At 37.4% G+C, this 20,747-nt stretch overlaps 1 protein-coding gene across 1 annotated transcript in view; it reads right to left on the bottom strand.

The window, feature by feature from the left end:
- DPH6 (diphthamine biosynthesis 6) overlaps nucleotides 1–19,205 on the bottom strand; it is a 218,798-nt gene extending 199,593 nt beyond the window's left edge. Inside the window, exons 1-3 of the mRNA XM_087723172.1 lie at nucleotides 19,101–19,205; nucleotides 12,314–12,408; nucleotides 8,925–9,118 (exon numbers count right to left, since the gene is read on the bottom strand). Coding sequence (XP_087579298.1) covers nucleotides 8,925–9,118; nucleotides 12,314–12,408; nucleotides 19,101–19,123 — 312 coding nt within the window. The 5' untranslated portion in view covers nucleotides 19,124–19,205. The remainder of the gene's footprint in view (nucleotides 1–8,924; nucleotides 9,119–12,313; nucleotides 12,409–19,100) is intronic.
- Nucleotides 19,206–20,747: the final 1,542 nt, after the last annotated feature.

The raw sequence follows: 20,747 nt of genomic DNA, 5'->3' as shown, positions 1-20,747 counted from the left end.
AAAACAGGAAATGTAAATTACCTTCATTGCATTAATCAAACTTGTTATCTATATGTATAGATAACTATAGATATAGTTATATAGATAGAAAATGTATGTATTTGATGTATTATCAAAATAAGAGCAATATTTTTCTCTATATGAACCTTTTGTCTGTAGCATCTTAAATTAATACTTCGATTTCATTTACTTCAACAGGGCTTTAAGCATGTGTAATTTTACCTCTGCAATGCAATACTACAAGCTGATTGGAAACTAAATAAAAAAGAAATAGTATTTTTCATTCATATATTTCTATTGTTTAGTAAGAACATCCTATATATAATCTGAAAGTTCCCTTAGCTACTCCTGCCTCATAAAAAGACAACTGTTTTTAGTTCCTTTCTTGACATAATTATTTTCAAGACTTGCTAATTTAAAAACTAATTTTCACAATTCAGCATCTTCAGTGGATCTACACAGGGTTCAGTCCTAAAATGACTTGATCAAATGTAAAGGGTTTCCAAAAGTGTTTTTACAATGTATATATTGCCCTTATGACTTAAACTACAACTGCTTCTCAAATACGTGGCTTACTGAAACCAAATCCACTCCTGTGTCACAGTAAATCCAAGAGAAACATTTTGATAAGTGACTTTAAACAGTTCAGAAATCTTTAACATACTTCCCATTAATTTTTAATTGTGATTGCTGTAAAGATTATTATTAAAGTAAATTATAGATTTCATTTTTGCAAAAAATAAAATAAAATAAATTTCAACAAGATCCAATAGTGGCTGTGTAGCAATATTAGATTTTAAGTGATAATTAGAAATCTACTGGCTACTAGAGAAGTATGGACTATTTTTATGAATATACAAATACTTCATTTAAAGTGGTAGCATTCTTAAAGGAATATTAAAGCAAAATGATTTGTAAATATTATAGTTAATTAATGCTCATTTTGCATTTAGAAAGATGACACGATCTTCTTAAGAATAAATATACTGTTTCTTTCTGAAGTCTTGCCAAACTGAACTAGGTAAAGGTTAGATTTAATGACTAATAAACAGACTTTAAAGACAAAATGAAAAAAAATTCAGGGACTGATCAGCTTCCAATTAGTGAAGCTTAACTTTTAAACAGGAAGAGGTTTGAAAAGAATGAGTACAATTGGAAACCCATACTTCACATTCTGCAATATCCCTGATAAAGGGAGGAAATGTGTGTTTATCAATGTGTAGCAAGTTTGACGTCCTGTAAACAATGCCTTAGTTGCCCATTTTCAAATACATGTGAGAGAATCTTATAGATCCAGAATGCTACATTCATCAAGCAAGGCCACATTAGAATAACGTGGCAGGGGAAAATTAAGAAAATCTGGAAATCGGAGTCTTAGGACTGATTAGGAAAAGAAACCAAGGTTTCCTAGTCATCTTTCATCACTAGTTTTCCTTTCTATGCTTATTCAGAAGAAATACAACTGGTTGCAATTCCATATACCCAATAGAGACAAATTCACATGAGTATTTACATAAAAGTTTATATTTCACCCAGTAAGCAGCTACTTTTTTGGAGTGGGGGGGGGACAGGAACCAGTCCTACAATTTTCAGATGAACTGCAGGGGCATCTAATTGTTTATTAATGACTTTAGAAAGACAGATGCAACACTTGGGAAAGTATTCCCCAGGAACATGATTCCAATTCAGTTTATTTTCAAATAAGATTAAATGTATCCTTATAATAATTTTGGAAAATGATGCAAAACCACTTAATCTAAAAACAACATCCAACTAAGAAGATAGCAACCATCTTTTAGCCTCTTTCAATTCCCTCCCAGAATCACTCTCAATTTATCCCGCCCCATTTTTTTTATTACTGCCTCTGGTTTCTTAGTCCCAGGTATAACTAACTTTAGATGAGTCTTCTGGGTCTGTCCAATACATTCAAACCAAGGTACTTTGCAACATGTAAAAGCAAAAAGTACCTCTTTTCAAATAATTAAAACAATGACACCTCTTTATAAGTTTGCAAATTGCTTCAAAGGCTGTTTCTGTGATCTCTTTATTCATGCACTTTATCAAAAGCATCACGACCCCATAGACAACATTCCTCCAGGTCTTCATGTCTCTACCATCGTTTGGAGTCCATTTAAGCTCATGCCTACTGCTTCAGTGATTCCATCCAGCCATCTCATTCTCTGTCATCCCCTTCTTCTTTTGCCCTCAATCATTCCAGCATTAGGCTCTTCTCCAGTGAGTCCTTTCTTCTCATTAATATTTGAGTTTCATCTTCAGGATCTGGCTTTCTAAATAGCAGTCAGGGTTGATCTCCTCTAGGACTGACCGGTTTGAGGGACTTGCAGGAGTCTTCTCCAGCACCATAGTTCAAAGGCCTTGATTCTTTGGCTCTCAGCTTTTCTTATGGTCAGTGGCACATAGAATTATTAAAACAACTAATGTACCAGTTTGTATTAGTTGAACCTACTGTAAATTCAAAGCTGCACAAGAAGTCCTTAACATTATGACCACAATGAAGGCCAAATTTCTGTTGCTAAGTGAGACATTTATTAAGTGAATTTTGTCCCAACCTTTCTTGCCACAGTTGTTAAGTGAATCACTGGACATGTTAAGTTAGTAACACAGTTGTTAAGTGAATCTGGCTTCCCCATTGACTTTGCTTGTTAGAAGGTCACAAAAGGTAAGCCAATGATTTCAGGACATTGTAGCCGTCATAAATAGGAGTCAATTGCCAAGTGTCTGAATTTTGATCACATGAATTTTGATCAAATGAGCTGGACTTCAACACTTATAGTCAGGACCATCTTGAAATGGCTATTCCACTATTCCAAGGATCAATTTATTGTGTTTTCTCCAATATAAGACTTATCCCAAAAATAAGACCTAGCTTGATTTTTCCATGTGTGCCCAATATATGCCCTACTCTTCAAAATAAGCCCTAGTTAAGACCCCACCCACTCCATTGCAGCTGATTGCATGGGGTGGGGCAAGGAGGAAGGGCAAAAATCAAGCTAGGGTGGGGGATTGGAGCTGCTTATCTTTGGACAGTTGCAGCCAGGCATCACACACTCCGACAGCTGCCTCGCCTTGCCGGCCCACTTCTTCTGTAGCCACCTGCCACTGCTTGTGTGCATCATCCCCCCGCCTCCATTTCATTGTCAGAGGCCTTCAGGAAAGGCCTCTGCAGCCAAAAAACAAGTTCTGGATTGACACGCATGGTGCCCCCAGACCTCCATTTCACCATCAGAGACTGCCAGAGCTCGTTTCTCAGCTGCAGAGGCCTTTCTGACAGTGAAAGGGAGGCCGGGGAGGCCTCGTACAAGTGACAGTAAAGTGGGCCAGCATTGGCCACACAGGCTCCTGCTGGGCAGAGCTGTCAGTGCTGCCGCTACTAGGTGAGACCATGGAAGACATCCCCCCCAAAAGTAAGACCTGGTGCCACTTTTTGAGGGAAAATAAAAAAATAAAATAAGACCAGGTCTTAGTTTCAGGGAAACATGATACTTGATAAAAATCTATCAATATTTCTACAAATTATAGTCACACTGAACATAATGAACAGAGACACAAAGGATTCAAATAAATTATTACTATTAAGTAGAAGTTCATTATAATAATGAGAGACTAAGTAGAAAAAATAATAATTCTAGTGGCAATGTAAATGTGCCAAGTAGAATATGTGAATGGATCTACAGTTGAGAAAACATCTTTTAAAAGTTCTGTTTTAAAAGATAATACGCTTATAGTAATATATAAGCAGGTAGACAATCAGTAACAAAGTAGGATATTAGCACACACATTTTGACTCTATGTTTCTCTTGTTCCATGTCATTGGGCAAAGTAATAAACCATGTTTCACCTTAACACAAAAAATATCATCTACTACTAATAAAAATGTAAATTATAATTATGTTCCCGTTCAAAACATATCATCATGCAACAATTAATACATTCTTAAGAAATGTTTTTCATAAGACATATACACATCTTGGACCCATTTTGGAAACTATTGGATCAATGGCACAACCAACCAATTGAAGACATTTGTTCCTGATCTACTGCACAACTGAAGACATCAGTCTTATAATACAATACCAAACTGCCTTAAGCATTATATCTAAAATAAATCAGGAGATTAAATTAATAGTTTGTCCATTAGGAGCACTGCACCAGAATATCATCTCAGATATGTATACCAAATACTATCTACTATACTTTCTAGAATTATTTAATCAAACAGAATGAAGTAAATGACTTAGCTATTAAAACAATACTAACAATAATAATACATGCACTGTATTTTAGATGCATAATTAAGTTATTATGTTCTATTATATTATAACAAGTCAATTCTTATGAATGATCAAACTAATGGACGTGCAATGTTTTGGGGAAAATGGAAGGAAGATTAAAGTGCACAAAATTCAAGCGTGTATACTCTTATAACTGAACGCTTAGTATCTCTAATGTATGTATACTGTGTGGATATGCACTGGTTCAGCATACTATCTCAGTGCTACTTAATTCATCTTGTGAATATTTGTATTTGTAGAGTTGTCCCACTTGGTTGTAGGATCACTTTGTTTTGCACTGAGTTTCAGTTCAAGGAGTAGTTACCAAGATGTAATGACAAGTTTGGTTTTTCATCTGGCATCTCAACACTGATTGAGGCTAATACTGATTAGGGCTGAGAAGGTGTGACAGGTCCAAGGTCATCAAGCTGCCTTCTACGCCTAAAATCTCCCTGTTTCTAGTGCAACATTTAACCATCGTAGTACATTAGCTATGTTCTTAAATATGGATGGATGGATGGATGGATGGATGGATGGATGGCTAGATGAGTGAATGGACGAGAAAGCAGGAGGGAGTTTTTACAGTCATACTATTCAAATCTAGAAAGCTATCCAAAAGATCTTGCCTACTACTACCTTTACTCTTATTTTTCAGCATCAAGTAAAAGTACACTTTTTCAGTATGTATTACAACAGAGTTTAGTATTTTATGATTCTGGAAAATGTATTGACTTTACAGATGCTGTAAAGTTATTAATTTTATTATGTCTAGAGTAGTTTTACTCCACTTTGGAACTTTTAATGAACATTGTATTAGGTTTTATTTAAATAAATCAATGTTTCAAACTTTGCAAAGATCTTTATCAATTTTTTTTAAAAGCCAAACGGCAAGATGGGTCACTCTGAATTATAGCCAGATTTCCATTAGTAACTTTTCATATTTGATTATTAAATGTAGATTGTAAGACTAGTATAAGTCAAAAGGACTCTTGGAATGTTGTAAGAATCTAAAGACTGAAATAATTTCATTTCAACTCCTTCAACTTCCAACTCAAAAGAATTACATTTTGAGCAACAACTGCAAATTTATGACACACTGCAATAATTATTTCCCAAATATAAACACAAAAAAAACATTGCTTCAATCCAATTTCTGTAATTTGTTGGTATCTTCCAGATGGGTATTACATCAATTCTCATAATCCTTAATTGGCAAAGCCAAAACTAACTCAGATTAGGGCACAATGTGTGAGCCCTGCAATTGTATCAGCTGGTTTATCTTCATTAAAGGTTTCTAACCAAAAGCTGGATGTCTATTTCTCAGGGAAAAGGAACACTCTAAGAGGCTGTTTGAATATACTGCACTCACATCTAGATCATCAATTCTTAAGTGCAACTACCTGCCCATAGAAAAAAATGAAAAGCTTTCTTTCTTTCCTTCCTTTATTCCTTCCTTCCTTCCTCTTTCTTTTTCTTTCTCTTACTTTCTTTCCTTTCCTTCCTTTCTTCCTTCCTTCCTTCCCTCCCTCCCTATCTCCTTTTCCTTTTTTCCCCTAATCCCAAATTCTTGTTCTTATAAAGTACCCAATAATGTACTGAGATAGGCAAGTTTTCAAGTGCAATTTTAGAAGTGCTTTAAATGACTTCAGCTGTAAAAGCATGGTTATTGAATGATTTTCATAAATGCAATTGATTCCATATATTTATATCTTTGAATTTTCTTTCAGTGAAATTAATATCTACTTAGAAAAAAAACACATCACTTATTTAGTCCAAGACAACTTGATAACATCTCTTTCAACTATAGTTATAAATATCATGCACAAACTTCCAAAGCAGAAGTTGTCAAGATTTAACATTAGCATTAATTTATGTCATAACTGACTGTTATCCTCCAGATAATAACAATGTATTCAGTCCTTGCTGTCTGGAATAAAATGAAAAGCAAGTTTGTCCTACTATTAATCATTTAATTTAATTGATCAATAATACATTTCCTTTCCTCCCCCTCCTACCTCAGCCAAAAATAATCTTCTGGCATGGAAAAAGTTAGAACAATTCTCTAAGAACTATACTGTGTATTAAAATCAAGTCTAATGATACTACAAATTTAAAAACCCTATCCCTTAAACAATAAGCTAACTTCAATGCATTCAGTTTTAAGTCAACAGCAAGAAAACTTTTTAAGACACTTCTGACACTATACAATGGCACTGGGGCTAATTTCAAATAAAATATTTCTTAAAAGCTAAAATAATGCAGGTCTTTACTGCCCAAGCATGGGCATCCTTAAGATTTCAAGTCTTTGGGGGAGGGAGTGCTTAATTTGTTTATTTAATTTTAGATTCTGTCACTCTATTAAAAATAGGTGAGCTGACATCCTAGCTGGTGCCAACTCCTACCTCATATTATTACTACAACTTTTTCATCCCTTTGGAAATGGAATAGTTTGAGCTATTCTCCATCATAAAAGTTAAAAGACAAATGTTTTCAAACAGGACAGAAATCTGCGTTCGTCTAGCCATAGTTTCCAAAGCTTTCACACGCATGTAATCATTTCTTACATCTTACTTTCATGAAAAAGTGGTTGTTGTTTTTATCTCTTGCACACAAACTGTCTTACACAAATGTTTCACTTGATCTATGTGACCTGATAAGAATACATTTTGCATGTAAAATAAAAGATATATTAACTTCTTTTCCATGAAGTTTCTCTATTGCTTACTGGATATGCTTATTAAGGATCCTCTGGTAAATGCAAAGGTAAAGCTGGAACAATCTTGAAGCCATTGCTTTAGAGCAAAGCAAACTTGTGCTCAATTGAAATCTCTTTTTTCAGAACCTCTATGGAACCAATATCTCTAGGATCAGTACTTCTATCCTCATTATGCCTTGTGTTACTATTTTTGCAGTGAGAGATTGTACACTTAATTTAGCAAGCAGCCAAGAAAGACATTCAGAATAAATTGGAGAAAAAAATAAAGATGCCCAAGTTTGTTTCATCTATGAGTTTGCTTCCACTGTACACATAGGATACCACACATAGCATTAAAGCTTTTGTTTTGTGTGTAATATTTAGCTGATGCTTTTTCAGACTGTTTATTACAGCAGAGGTTAAATGCCTACACTGCATTCACAGGAGACTCACAATTTCCAACACATTATCTCAGTCATTGCCCTACAGTAATTATTTGTGGTAATAAAGCTAAACACCAAACCAGAAAGAAACAAAATAATCCAGGAGGATAAGCTGTAGCCACAGGTATCCAATTCAGAAATGTTTAAATTTGGAGTGAACAACCTTCTGGTGGCCTCATTTTTCCACCTACATTTCTGTTCAAAGCAATGGTCCATTTCCTTCAACCAGTGTGCATGCTAAAAATATTCTGCTGAGATCCATAACTGATCTCTCTGTAGTTGGGTGCCTGTTAAACACACCATTGTTCTAAAAAGGAAATCCAAGTTTAGAAACAACATAAGAATTATTATATTCCTAGTTATTGTTGAAAATCTTCTAAGTATAATTTCTCTATTAGAACAAAAACAATAAGCATCCTATTTGAAATTAATCCACCAACTTTCAGACCAATAGTCACGATTGTTTCATCTATTCCAGGACGGATATTTATATGAGAAATCATCCAGTAATATAGAACCTCAAAATCTAAACAATAAACATATAAAACAATCTGTTTTATAGAGACTACAGTAATTAAGATTTCTAGTTTGAATATCATAATTCACATAATTATGACCCACTTATTTAAAATGGTAAAGAGAATTTTTTACATTTTTATCAGTATTTTCATGTTAAAGGTCTATGGAGCTAGTACAAAAATATCTAGTCAATTGCACCAGTCAAACAATTCATTATACGTATATAGGTGAGCTTAGATGTCTAAATGTAGCCTTCTATTTATATTGCATATATATATCAATTCAAAAAGAGGCATTCTTTCTTTGCAGAATCCTTAGAAGTCTTTTAATTTTTATAACTCACTTTGAGTGCAATACTGAAAATATTTAAAGCTTCTTGAATTATTCTCACATTTAATCATATTACTAGAAGGAAACATGATACCGAGTGACTCACTATTGCTCATTCCAATAAGCCATGGTTTACATTATATCACCTCATTTCAGTAATGTTTTCTATCTTCTAAAAGCGCTATTCTGGTAATTCAGTGTATCCACAATTATGCTTTAAATAAATAATACAATGTAATGAATAAATTCTGTTCTTTTTGATTTTACTTTAAAATTTATGGGCTGTTAACATAGAAACTACAGTTAAGTACACAAAAAGTATACAACATAAATTGGGCACAAGAAAAAGTTATATATCAGCAGTGTAAAATCTGGAACATATTGGATCACTATACCAATGTGATGTATTACTTAGCATAAATTAATAAATAATTTTATAGCAATAATGGGATATTTAACCTGAAGCAGGAAGAATAAAGAGCAGAACAAGCTATAAATAAAGGCCACTTCTTCCAGGTTTATTCTCTATTGGAAACCGAATATATTGCAAAAATACAGATCATTATAACAGAATAGGCGATGCTAGGCTTGATGTATATAGGTTTAATCCTTATATTTAAAAGAAGAAATTGCCATACAAAATACCTTGACAAGTTTCAGAAGCTGATAAAGATCTTCCACTTCATCACCTTCACATTTTGTGTAGATGCTGCCTGTGTTAACGCTGGTACCTTTAATCGTGTGACGGTAGAGAGGCAAGCCCATTGCTTCAGCATATAAATCTATAGCTTGATGGCCCACTGTTTGATACATGTAACTGTCCAATTCATCAAATCCTTCTGAAAGGCAAACAAAGCATTTCTACATTATTGAATGTACAGTCAAGAACATTACTCCAAATATATATTAAACTAAACACTGTTTACAGCGCTCCTTTTTTAAAAACTCCTTTTATACAATAAAAATATATTCTACCCCCAATTTCATCTCAATTACTCCCAAATGCAAAACAGAGAATAATACTGAAAACATCCCAAGCATCTTAAAAATGAATAAATTTTATCAACTATGGTCACAGCTTCCCTGTACATGGAGATTGTTTTTAACATGCACCAACAAAAATTCATTCTCGTATTAGGAGTCAGCCCAGGATGTCATCATTCATTCGTTTCTTCCTTCCTTCTAAAAAATTGCTGACCTTTGTAAAAGTTATAATGGTATAAGTGCAGAAACAATCATGATTTAAAAAAAACCTGTAAAAAATATCCTAGAAGTTAACAGTGTCTGCTTGCTGCTGTTCTGACCCACTGAGTGGGACACCCTGCCACAAAGGCCAAAATCCTGTGACAAAGACCAGCAAGTTCATCACTTGCACTATAGCTTGCCATAATAAGAATCATGAAACATTAAGAAGTGCCCTTGAAGTTTTATTGCCCTGTCTACTTTGTAGTGCTCTCAAAGACAGCAACTATCATTTCTATTATTGTACAAGCCTTTTCTGAATCTTTCTGGCTGAAAGATATAAATGCTTTTATGACTGAAATAATACTAAACAAACTGTTATAATAAGTCATTCTGAGGCACATCCTAAATAGGGGGAAGATAACCTTACAGTACTCTATAAATTATGGGCTGGAATGTGTTTCCTTCAGACCACCACTAGTGCAAAAAAACTATTCAACCCACTTCAGGACTTTTGGTAAGAGAGTAGGAGATTGAGAAATAGGATAATCAATAAATTCATCTTCTTCACCAGTAGGAAGCAGCATCAATAAAGTACCCTTGATCCACTGGTAAAAGCATCAGAAGTTTACAACAGATGGAAGAATTCCTTGTATTCTTAGTAAAATTACCATGGATCCAAGCCGTTAAAACCATGGGGCTCCAAACTTGGCAACTTTAAGACCTGTGGACTTCAACTCCCAGAATTGCTCAGTTAGTCATATTGGCTGGGGAATTCTGGGAGTTGAAGACCGCAAGTATTGAACTTGTCAAGTTTGGAGATCCCTGCACTAAAACAAATATTAATGTTTCCATTTGATTAACCAAATTGTTCACCTGTTCTCTATGTGTACACCTCAGTACCTTCATACACCTTGATAAAAGATAAACATGTTTCTCTGAGTAAACATGTATAGATAATAGAGTTCTGATCAAAATATCATTAGATTTATCACACATATCAAAGAGCTGTCCCCAAAGTAACCTATCCAGCTTTAATGCCCAAAAGAGGATCAGAACTCAGAGTCTCCCAGTTTCTAAATCAGTAATTTAACAATTACTCAAAACTGGTTCTAAATTGTTATAAATATATTATCAATTTGGAGGGATACGTTTAAATTCTTAGAAATCCTACCTGTGTATGAAGTGTAAACACAAAATAATCTTAAACATCAGCAATGTTTTATTTCAAAACATCACAAAAAATACTCTCTAAATGAACTCCTAATTTAATATTTATGTAATTTACTGCAACTTCCAATGCTATAATAAATCAAAGTTTATGACATCTCATGCACAATAACCCTTAAAATAATCCTGTAGCTTAAATGGCAACATTGGTGTTTCTGGTGAAGATTAATGTTTAAAACAAATGTAACACAGAGAACTGCAGTATATTAACCGAGCTTATTATCTCCTATAAACAACTTAGCCGGGGACACCAATCTTACCCAGAGCAATTCTTTCCACAAAGACTTACTTTTTTAACTCTAATGTTCTGTGTATACATACTCCCAAGCAAATATAGAATTTGCAATACTTTTTACACTGTGTAATTATGAGTTACACAGACATACCGTATTTTTTGGAGTATAAGATGCACCTTTTTCCCCAAAAAAAGAGGCTGAAAATCTGGATGCATCTTATACATCGAATACAGCATTTTTGCCTCCTGAAACCCTGCCCCTTCACCAAAATGGCCATGCATACCCTTATGGAGGCTTTCAGAGAGTTCCTGAGGCTGGGGAGGGCAGAAATAAGCAAAAAACAAGCCGTGTTCCACCCCCGCAGCCCCAGCAGCACTCTATAAGCTTTCATAAGGCTATACATGCACTTTTTTTGACAAAAAATGGGTCCGTTTTCACGAAAAACAGGCCGTTTTTTGCTCGTTTTTGCCCCCCTGCGAGCACTCTACAAGGGCCCCCCCCAAGGCTATTCATGCTTTTTGGGGGGAAAAAACAGGCCCGTTTTTGGGAATTACATTGATCAAGTGCTGTGCCAGCAGAAACACCTACCTATCTACTATATTTCTCTCTATCTCTAGTTCTCTCTCTCTATCCCTCTACCTTCCTACACTCTCTCTCTCCCTACCTACCTACTGTATTTCTCTCTCTCTCTCTATTTCTCTCTCTATCCCTTTATCTACCTACCTATCTACCTACTTTCTCTCCCTACCTATCTACTGTATTTCTCTCTCTCTATCCCTCTACCTACCTACCTACACACTCTCTCCCTACCTACTGTACTTCTCTCTCTCTTTCTATCCCTTTATCTCTCTCCCTACCTATCTATTGTATTTTGCTCTATCTCTTTCTATTTCTCTCTCTCTATCCACCTACCTACCTACCTACCTACCTACGTACCTACCTAAACACACTCTCTTCCTATCTACTGTATTTCGCTCTATCTCTTTCTATTTCTCTCTCTCTATCCACCTACCTACCTACCTGCCTAAATACACTCTCTCTTCCTACCTATCTACTGTACTTCTCTCTCCCTCTATCCCTCGATCTACCTAACTATTCTCTCTCTCTCCCTATCTACTGTATTTCTTTCTCTTTCTCTCTCTCTCTCTACCTACCTACTTTCAAAAAAATTGCCTCTTCAAAACTTTGGTGTGTTTTATACTCCGGTGCATCTTATACTACAAAAAATACGGTAATCTAATGTAGTATAAAGTAATTTCCCATGCTCTATAAAGCACTCTTACCAAGTTCATACATTTTCCACTTTTGTTTGACAAATAAAATGATAAAATACTGGCTCTAGATGAAGAGTTCAAAGGTTCTTAAGAGGAAATATGGAATCCTTACCTTTGTCTTCAATAGGCCTTAAATTGGCTAAGGCAACAATCTGATGACCAGCAGCAACACAATGCATCATATTGTAAGAACTGTCTTTTCCACCACTAGAAGAAAAAAAAGGTTTGTGTTATCTAATAATTAAACAAACTTTTCAATAAGAACTCTCTTGAAGTAATGTTTACATTTACCTCAAAATGGCAATGAAATTGTTTAAAAATATCAGTGCTTTTCAAATACATCATCAGTATGTTTTTAGCTTTTTTTTTCAGATGAGTCACTAACCATGTTTACGTATATATTTTTTAGCTGGATCACCTATACCCATGATGGCAAACCTATGGTGCACGTGCCACAGGTGGCACGTGGAGCCATATCTGCTGGCATGTGAGCCGTCAGCTTCAGTGCACATACGTGTGCTGGCCAGCTAATTTTCAGCCTTCCAGAGAGCCGGGAGAGGTAGGTTTCGCCCTCGTCGGGCTCCAGGAAAGCCTCTGAAGCCTGGACAGGGCAAAACATGGGTCCAACAGGCCTACAAAAAGTTTTCTGAACTTACGGTGGGCTCTTTTTTGTCCTCCCAAGGCTCCAGAGGCTTTTCTGGAACCTGGGGAGGGCAAAAACGGCCTCTTTCAGCTCCCTGGATGAAATACCAATCTCAGCTTGAAGGCGAGCAGTGTGGCGCACGTGGTGGGGGAGAGTGGGGGAATTGTGCACGCATGCGCATGTGGGGGCGGTCTTTGCATTATGGGTTCCTGCACGCACACGTGCTATTGCATTGACACTCTTACATTTTTGGCACCCAACAACAAAAAGGTTAGCCATTACTGACCTATACCTTAAATTTAAATCAATTAGATAAGAAATATTTGAAGCAATAGCTTCATTCTCTTTAATGTCACCAAAGGTTTCTTATCTATGTTATTATTTTTCACACATAAGTGTGTCCTTCCTATTGTTTTTAAAGATTAAAACATTTAATAAAAATATTTTTTTTAAAAAGAGAAATGTAAGTACTACTGGTATTTGCACAAGAGGGTACAGGAAAACAACTTCTGATTTTCTAATATGCCTATTTCGGCCAAAGCAGGATGCTTTCATAACTATCTCAGTCTGCAGAACAGATTTTACATCTATCTAGCACAGTATATGATAGCAGGTTGGCAATTTAGGAAAACAAATAGTTTAACAGAGCAAGTAAGGGTAAGGTAAGTACCGAAATTCTTTTCATCATCTTGACTGTATTAAAAATGCCGCACCATTCCACTTGAATGCAAATATTAAAAACAAATGCAAAGCCAGAAAAATTTCAACAACTAAAACATCAAGCTTTAAAAGAGTTATTGTTAAACCTTCAATGTCAGTGACTTTTCACAGGCTGAAACTAGAATGCAAATTAATGTTGTGTGGGTGCAAGACATCCATCAGAAACAATTTAGTTACCAAGGATATCAGACAGAATGAAAGGCACTACATTCCAGAGTATTTGTGAGGCACAAATGTTTGATTCTTCATAATTGCCTCATTTTGAAAAATGCTCAGTACTGCTCAGAGTATGGCTGCCCTTTAAAAAAAAGTAAGCATACTTAAATTTGAAAAGTAAAATGAGAATATTAAACAATTATAACTAAATTATTTTTTCCCACTTTATACAATACCCTAAATATACATTCTCAGGGAGTCCCGAACAGAACACTGAATAAATCCAAATGAACATTAGACAGATAATTTTTTACATTTTAAGTAGTACCTGCAGACTTTAATAATGAAATATTCCATTGCTATCTTTTATTCTATACTTTTCACATATAGTTCAAATATATTCAAAAAGTCTCCAAACCAAAAAGCATATTTGTGGAGAAGGATGCAAAGAATATGAAGGCATTTGTGTAGTGGGTGGATACCATAACATCAATGGGCAGGTGTGTCCTTTGTTATATCCGTGCCCCGAGGACGTGGCCACGCACACTCCAGCCAAGCGTCGCAAGTTAGAGTCAGGGGAAGGTGTTCACTGTATTGGATAAGAACAGCACTGGAAGTCAAAAGATCTTTCATAGCTGTGAATGCTGCTGCCTCCTCGTGACCCCACTTCCATACAGCTTTGGCATCTAGGAGCCTATGCAGTGGCTCTGCCACTGATGCCTTATGGGGCAAAAACACAGCATAAAAATTTAAAAGCCCCAGGAAAGCTTGTAACTGAGCCTTACTAGTACGCACTGGCACCTGTTTAATGGCTGCCAACTTCAAGGGGGTTGGATGGATGCCTTTGGCATCAATCAAGTACCCTAAAAAATCAACTTCAGAAACCCCAATTTGGCATTTGGAAGGTCTGGGTTTTAACCCCACTTCCTGGAACTTTGACAAAACTGCTCGCACTTTAGCAAGGAGATCAGTGCTATCCCAGGCAGAGATGAACACATCGTCGAAATAAGGGACGACTCCAGGGATACCATGGAGCAACCGCTCCATAAGACCCTGAAAGATGCCCAGGGCGACACTTACACCAAACTGGAGCCGCCAGCACTTAAAAGCTCCTCTGTGGGTAACGATGGTCTGCGCTTCAGCAGTCACATCATCCACAGGGAGCTGCTGATACGCCTGGGCAAGGTCCAATTTGGCGAAGATGGAGCCCTGCCCCAACGTGTGGAGCAATTCCTGGACCAGAGACAGGGTAAGGATTAGCCTGAAGCCCTTTATTTATCGTGCACTAAGTAATCCATGCACAATCTGATAGAACCATCTGACTTCAAAGGTATAACAATAGGGGTCTCCCACTTAGCATAATCCACTGGTTCTAATACACCCTGAGCTATTAATTTGTCTAAGCATTAATTTATTAATTTGTCTAAGAGCCGAGGTGGCGCAGTGATTAGAGTGCAGTACTCCAGGCCACTTCAGCTGACTGTTATCTGCAGTTCAGCGGTTCTAATCTCACCGGCTCAAGGTTGACTCAGCCTTCAATCCTTCCGAGGTGGGTGAAATGAGGACCCAGACTGTGGGGGCGATATGCTGACTCTGTAAACCGCTTAGAGAGGGCTGAAAGCCCTATGAAGCGGTATATAAGTCTAACTGCTATTGCTATTGCTAAGCATCTACCTTTGGATGCAAAGCCAGAGGCAACCTTCTAGGTTTAAGGCAGATGGGTGGTACCTGAGGGTCTAGGTTAAAACTAATGGGGGTTCCCCTATAATTACCTACAGACCCATCAAAGACAATGGCAAACTCGTCCTTCAGGATGGCCCACTCGTCACTGCCCCTAGTGGTAAGTACTCCAGCAATGCTGAGGCCCAGGGTGTCGAACCAGTCTAAACCAAATAGACTGGGAAGAGTGCCCTGGACCACGATGAGTGGTAGGTACCCTGAAAATTTCATGGTGGCCACTTTAAATTTACCACTGCCCACAACTGGGATATTATTTCCTTGGTAGTCCCGCAATTTGAGGGAGCAAGGGAATAGGAGCTTCTTTGAAAGGGATGGCATCAGATGCTTCAAGGTAGACCAAGACAGTATGGATCTGGATGAGCCGGTGTCCACTTCCATGCGACAGGGGTTGCCTTCAATGTGGACGTTGAAGTAGATTTTGCTGCCTGACATTGTGTTAGCTTGACAACTAGCATCAGGTGAATGCCACTGGTCATGAAAGATTGCAAAACGATCTTCAGCAGTCTGATGTGCTTTGGCGGCTGGCGTATGATAGGCTGGACAATCATATGGAGAGGGGGAGTCGAGCGGCACACCTTCGCCAGATGTCTTCTTTCCGCAATTCTGGCACATAGCATTTTTAAAACGGCACCAAGCACAGGGATGGTTTCCGCCACAGCCTGCACAATAGTTCTGAGGCGACTCCTTCCTTGGGCACCCTGCACCATCGCACCGCCGTAAAAATGGGAAGTGCCAAAGGGCCCGTGGTCATGGATCCATTTGGATTTTGCAGGCCCTATTCACAAACAGATGTTCTTGGTAGTGGTCGATGCATATTCTAAGTGGGTGGAGTTCATTCTAATGCCATCAACCACTACCGAGGCTCTCATATGAGCACTGCAATGACTGTTCGCGACCCACGGGTGTCCAGACATTGTGGTGTCTTATAATGGGGCCCAACTAACGGCTACATCTTTCCAGATGTTCTTGGCTGGGCATGGCATACATAAAATGCCCTGGTGGCTCCTTACCACCCCATGAGTAATGGTATGGCGGAGCGAACGGTACGATCCATTAAGAAATCCCTAGTGAGGTTAGGCCCAGGGGATTGGCAAGCCTGGGTGAATAAATACCTTTTATTACAGCACACTGTACCCTGCCCATTGACTAACCGTAGCCCCGCAGAGTTGTTAATAGGTCGCCGCCTCCGAATCAACCTTGATCAGCTTCACCTAAGTTACTGCGTGGATAAATCACTGGACATCGCCGGCTGAGCCCCGGTCATTTTAAATGGGCGACCTAATATTCACACGCAACTACGGGGGTGAGCTGAAATGGTTACTGGGACATATTTTACAACTAACCGCCCCCTGCTCTTACAGGGACGGTTTGAGCAATGGGTGCATTTGGCGCCGCCACATTGATCAGCTGCGAGGGTAGCAGGCCTCGACGCAGATGCAAGCTGATCCACCACCAGTTGACCCCATTGAATCCCTGGGTGTCAAACTGGCGACTTGCAGGCCAGATGTGCAGGTCATGTCCACCCTGGTTCCGCAAAGGCAAGAAATGATGTGATATGTCCCAATCACGTTTGACACCCGTGACTTAGAAGAACTTTCCTTTAGCTCTGAGCTTGACACCAAACATTGATATACCCATGGAAAATTGAACAAATGTAAAATCATATGAAATAAAATTGCTAGTAAAAATCTTAATAGTACTAAGTTGATTGGTATACCAATAATCTTTTAGCAAACCAGTTTTTATAATAGAATATGACCAGTAACACACAAACATTACTAATATAATAATTTGAGAAAAAAGTCACAATTAGTTGAAAAGTAAAACATAATCATATTTACAAGTGGCCATTTCATTCAGATCATAAACTATTCTCATTCTTTAAATGTGACCTGGTGGAGCCATCCTATCAAAACTGAAGCAAGGGAAGATGGGAAATGCTAAAAAAATATCTAGTTATAGCAACCTCTCCTCCCAGAACATTACTTATTTCAGCAGGTTGTTGTTAGACTTATTTAATCTCAAGAATATTTGCTGATTTTTCCCTTTTCCTTTTTATATAATTCCATCATTAAGCTTTGCCTTTGGTTCGCTAATTTGTAGACAATAATCTTCCAAATGATTTGTAGCAATTCAAAACATTTTCAAACTGTGTGTTTAACTACAGAAAATCTAATCTAATTATGTTTCCAGAGTGGAAAAAGTTTAAAGTAAAATTAAGAGTATTCCTATCACCAAAATAATTTAATATGTGGATTACTAGGCCAAGCATGTGTTAAGACCCTCTGTTCTTTAATTATACATCTATGTTTGTATTACATATTGAATCACAAAATAGCCAGCCATGTTTTAGCTTGCATTGTGGCACAAACTCATCCCATTCAATTAATTCACGGTTGAATATGCCATGCTGTATATATTTAATGGATTAATTCAATGTACTGTTTTAATTCACCAAGGAATGCACTATGTGACTATATCCTGAGTACTGTATAATACTTAAGTACCATTCCGTAAGTTGAGAACTAAATGTAAAGTTTCAGATACCATTCTGAAACTTTACATTTAGTTCTCAACTTACGATCACAATTGAGCCCAAAATTTATGAGAAATTTGTTAAGTGAGTTACCCCATTTTACGACTTTTCTTGCCACAGTTGTTAAGTGAATCACTACAGTTGTTAAATTAGTAATATGGTTGTTACAGTAGGTGAAACTGGTTTCTCCATTGACTTTGTCTGTCAGATCGCAAAAGGGATTCACATGACTCCTGAACCCTGCAACCGTCATAAATAGGAGTCAGTTGTCAAGCATCCAAATGTAAATTATGTGATCATAGGGATGCTGCAACTGTCATAAGTGTGAAAAATGGTCATGTCACCATTTTCAGTTTGTAATTTTGAATGGTCAAACTTTGAATGGTAAAAAAACTGCTGAAAGTCAAGGACTACCTATATATCAGTTTAGACTTAATAGTACAATAGCAGTCTACCAGACAGCTATTAACAGAGAATTGCTATGAATAGATAGCCATAAAAAGAAACGTGTTAAAAAGACTTCCAAAATGTCACCATGCAGGCATTCTCCAGAATACACCCTGAAGTCCTAGTTCTGCAACAGGACAAATAGTGCCCTTTAAATGTTTAGTTGTAATACAACTCGCACTTTACAATGCTTCCCGAGTTTGATGAGACTGGATATCCGTAAGGTCTGAAGTGTACCTGATCTTGCATTAAAAGAGAAGCAAAACCAAACCTGTATTTCATAAAATCTATCACACTGTTGACTGCACACTGAGGGAGGGAGGGAGGGAGGGAGGGAGGGAGGGAGGGAGGGAGGGAGGGAGGGAGGGAGGGAGGGAGGAAGGAAGGAAGGAAGGAAGGAAGGAAGGAAGGAAGGAAGGAAGGAAGAAAGAAAGAAAGAAAGAAAGAAAGAAAGAAAGAAAGAAAGAAAGAAAGAAAGAAAGAAAGAAAGAAAGAAAGAAAGAAAGAAAGAAAGAAAGAAAGAAAGAAGAATCATCTTGGGTTATTTGTCACTTGCATCATTTTGCTCACATAGAGAAACCAGCATTTCCTAGAAATCGGGAAATGCAAATGTTATTCAGCTCCGGACAGCTTCCCAGTGCTACGTAATTATTTTACCTGATTAAAGCCACCACTTTCATCCTACGACAGGTGGAGAGAAACAGCCAGGAAAAGAACACAGACTAAGCCAAATGCTCCAGCCACGCACACCTACAACCTCTCCAACCCACGTGCCACCCCGGCTGATACTGTTTGAGGTTCCTTCCTTTCCCAGAAAGCCCCATCTTGTGGAGTCTGTCTCCGAAAGTGCCTGAACAACAAACAACAGCCTGAATAAAACTAGCGCAGCACAAGCCCTCTTGCTTTCTACTGAAGCTTTTCTCGCCGACATCCTTGGATCACAAACGCGGGTGCAAAATGCAGAATGAGTTTAACAGCGGATTACGGGAGGAAAAAAGAGATAAAATACCAGGCAACATGTTTGTTAACTAAGAAATGGCAATACGGGGGCTTTGCAACTAAGGGCAAAACTTAATGTTAACGAATGTATTTGTTGCTAGGTTAGTTCCCGGATTTTAATATGTTTTCGTAAAATTTAAGAAACGTGTTTACTTCTTTTTCGGCGTTTGGATGTGAGTTCTGTGAATCTGTTTTTAATGCTAGCCGGATTCAGATGGGGAGCTAAGATAGATTTTTATTTTTTCCGTCGTCGTTGAATGGCTAGTTTGCTGATGGGAATCGAAGAACCTTAAAACCGGAGTTGAATGGAATACCAATACTGTATTTTTCCACTTATTATTATTATTATTTTTATTTTATTTTTTAATTATTATTTCCAAACCATTGGGAAGTTGGATTGGAACTGCGTCAAAGGACTTGGAACTCTATATTCCAATTCTGTATTTCAGAGCAGGGTAATTCTCTGAAAACAGACCAGAAGTTTAAATGGGTAGGAAAGAAAATCCAGCAAAAGAAGAAGAGTCAAAAATAGCCCGGAGACGATTCAGAACTGCAGAAGTATCCAACTCAGAATAGCATCCGCCAATGCATTTCTATTCAAGAGGCAGATGGGCAACTCCATAAGCACCTGGCTAGTCTATTCCCTTCTTTTCCCTCTAACCAAGAGACCCAGAATGGAAGGTGTACAATCTGTCCTATTCAAGTTAGTGTTTTCCCTCGAGGCACAAATGATTGGCCTTAAATTATCCTACTTCAGACTCATTATGCAAAGTTTTTGGAAAAGGATCGAAAGGTGGAAGGCAAAAGAAGAGACCAGCAACAAGATGGATAGATTCTGTTATGGTGATTTCTGGTCTATGACTGTAATAAAGTTATATTCTGTTCTGTTCTGTACTGTTTTGTTCTGGTGAGATGAGAGCACTGAGGAAGATCTGAAAACCTAGTTTAGGGACAGATCATGCAGACAATCTTTCTTTGTGGTTGTGCAGAGTCAAACACAACTTTGTGGTCAATAAGTCTATCCTGTATTTTCTATAGTATACCTCAAACACATATAACTAGGGGAGATACATAGATACAGCCTATGTGCCTGTACTAATTAAACATACTCTTTTTCTCTTCACACTCAAAAGGCATTTTAGCCCTACTAGATAAACTAGAAAATCCACAGAAAGACTAGGACTATCTTTTGGGGTAATGGCTATAATAACAGAATCTTACAAGACTGGATCTTACAAGCCTTACAACCATCCTTACAATTCAGGGAGGCACCTGCTTAAATATCTCATTTTGCTGAACTTTTTA

The sequence above is a fragment of the Thamnophis sirtalis genome, unplaced genomic scaffold, assembly GCF_051295495.1.
Source record: "Thamnophis sirtalis isolate CommonGarterSnake01/CBP01778 unplaced genomic scaffold, rThaSir2_p1.2 scaffold_1, whole genome shotgun sequence".
Classification (NCBI taxonomy): domain Eukaryota; kingdom Metazoa; phylum Chordata; class Lepidosauria; order Squamata; family Natricidae; genus Thamnophis; species Thamnophis sirtalis.
This window is presented reverse-complemented; position numbering and strand designations above follow the sequence as displayed.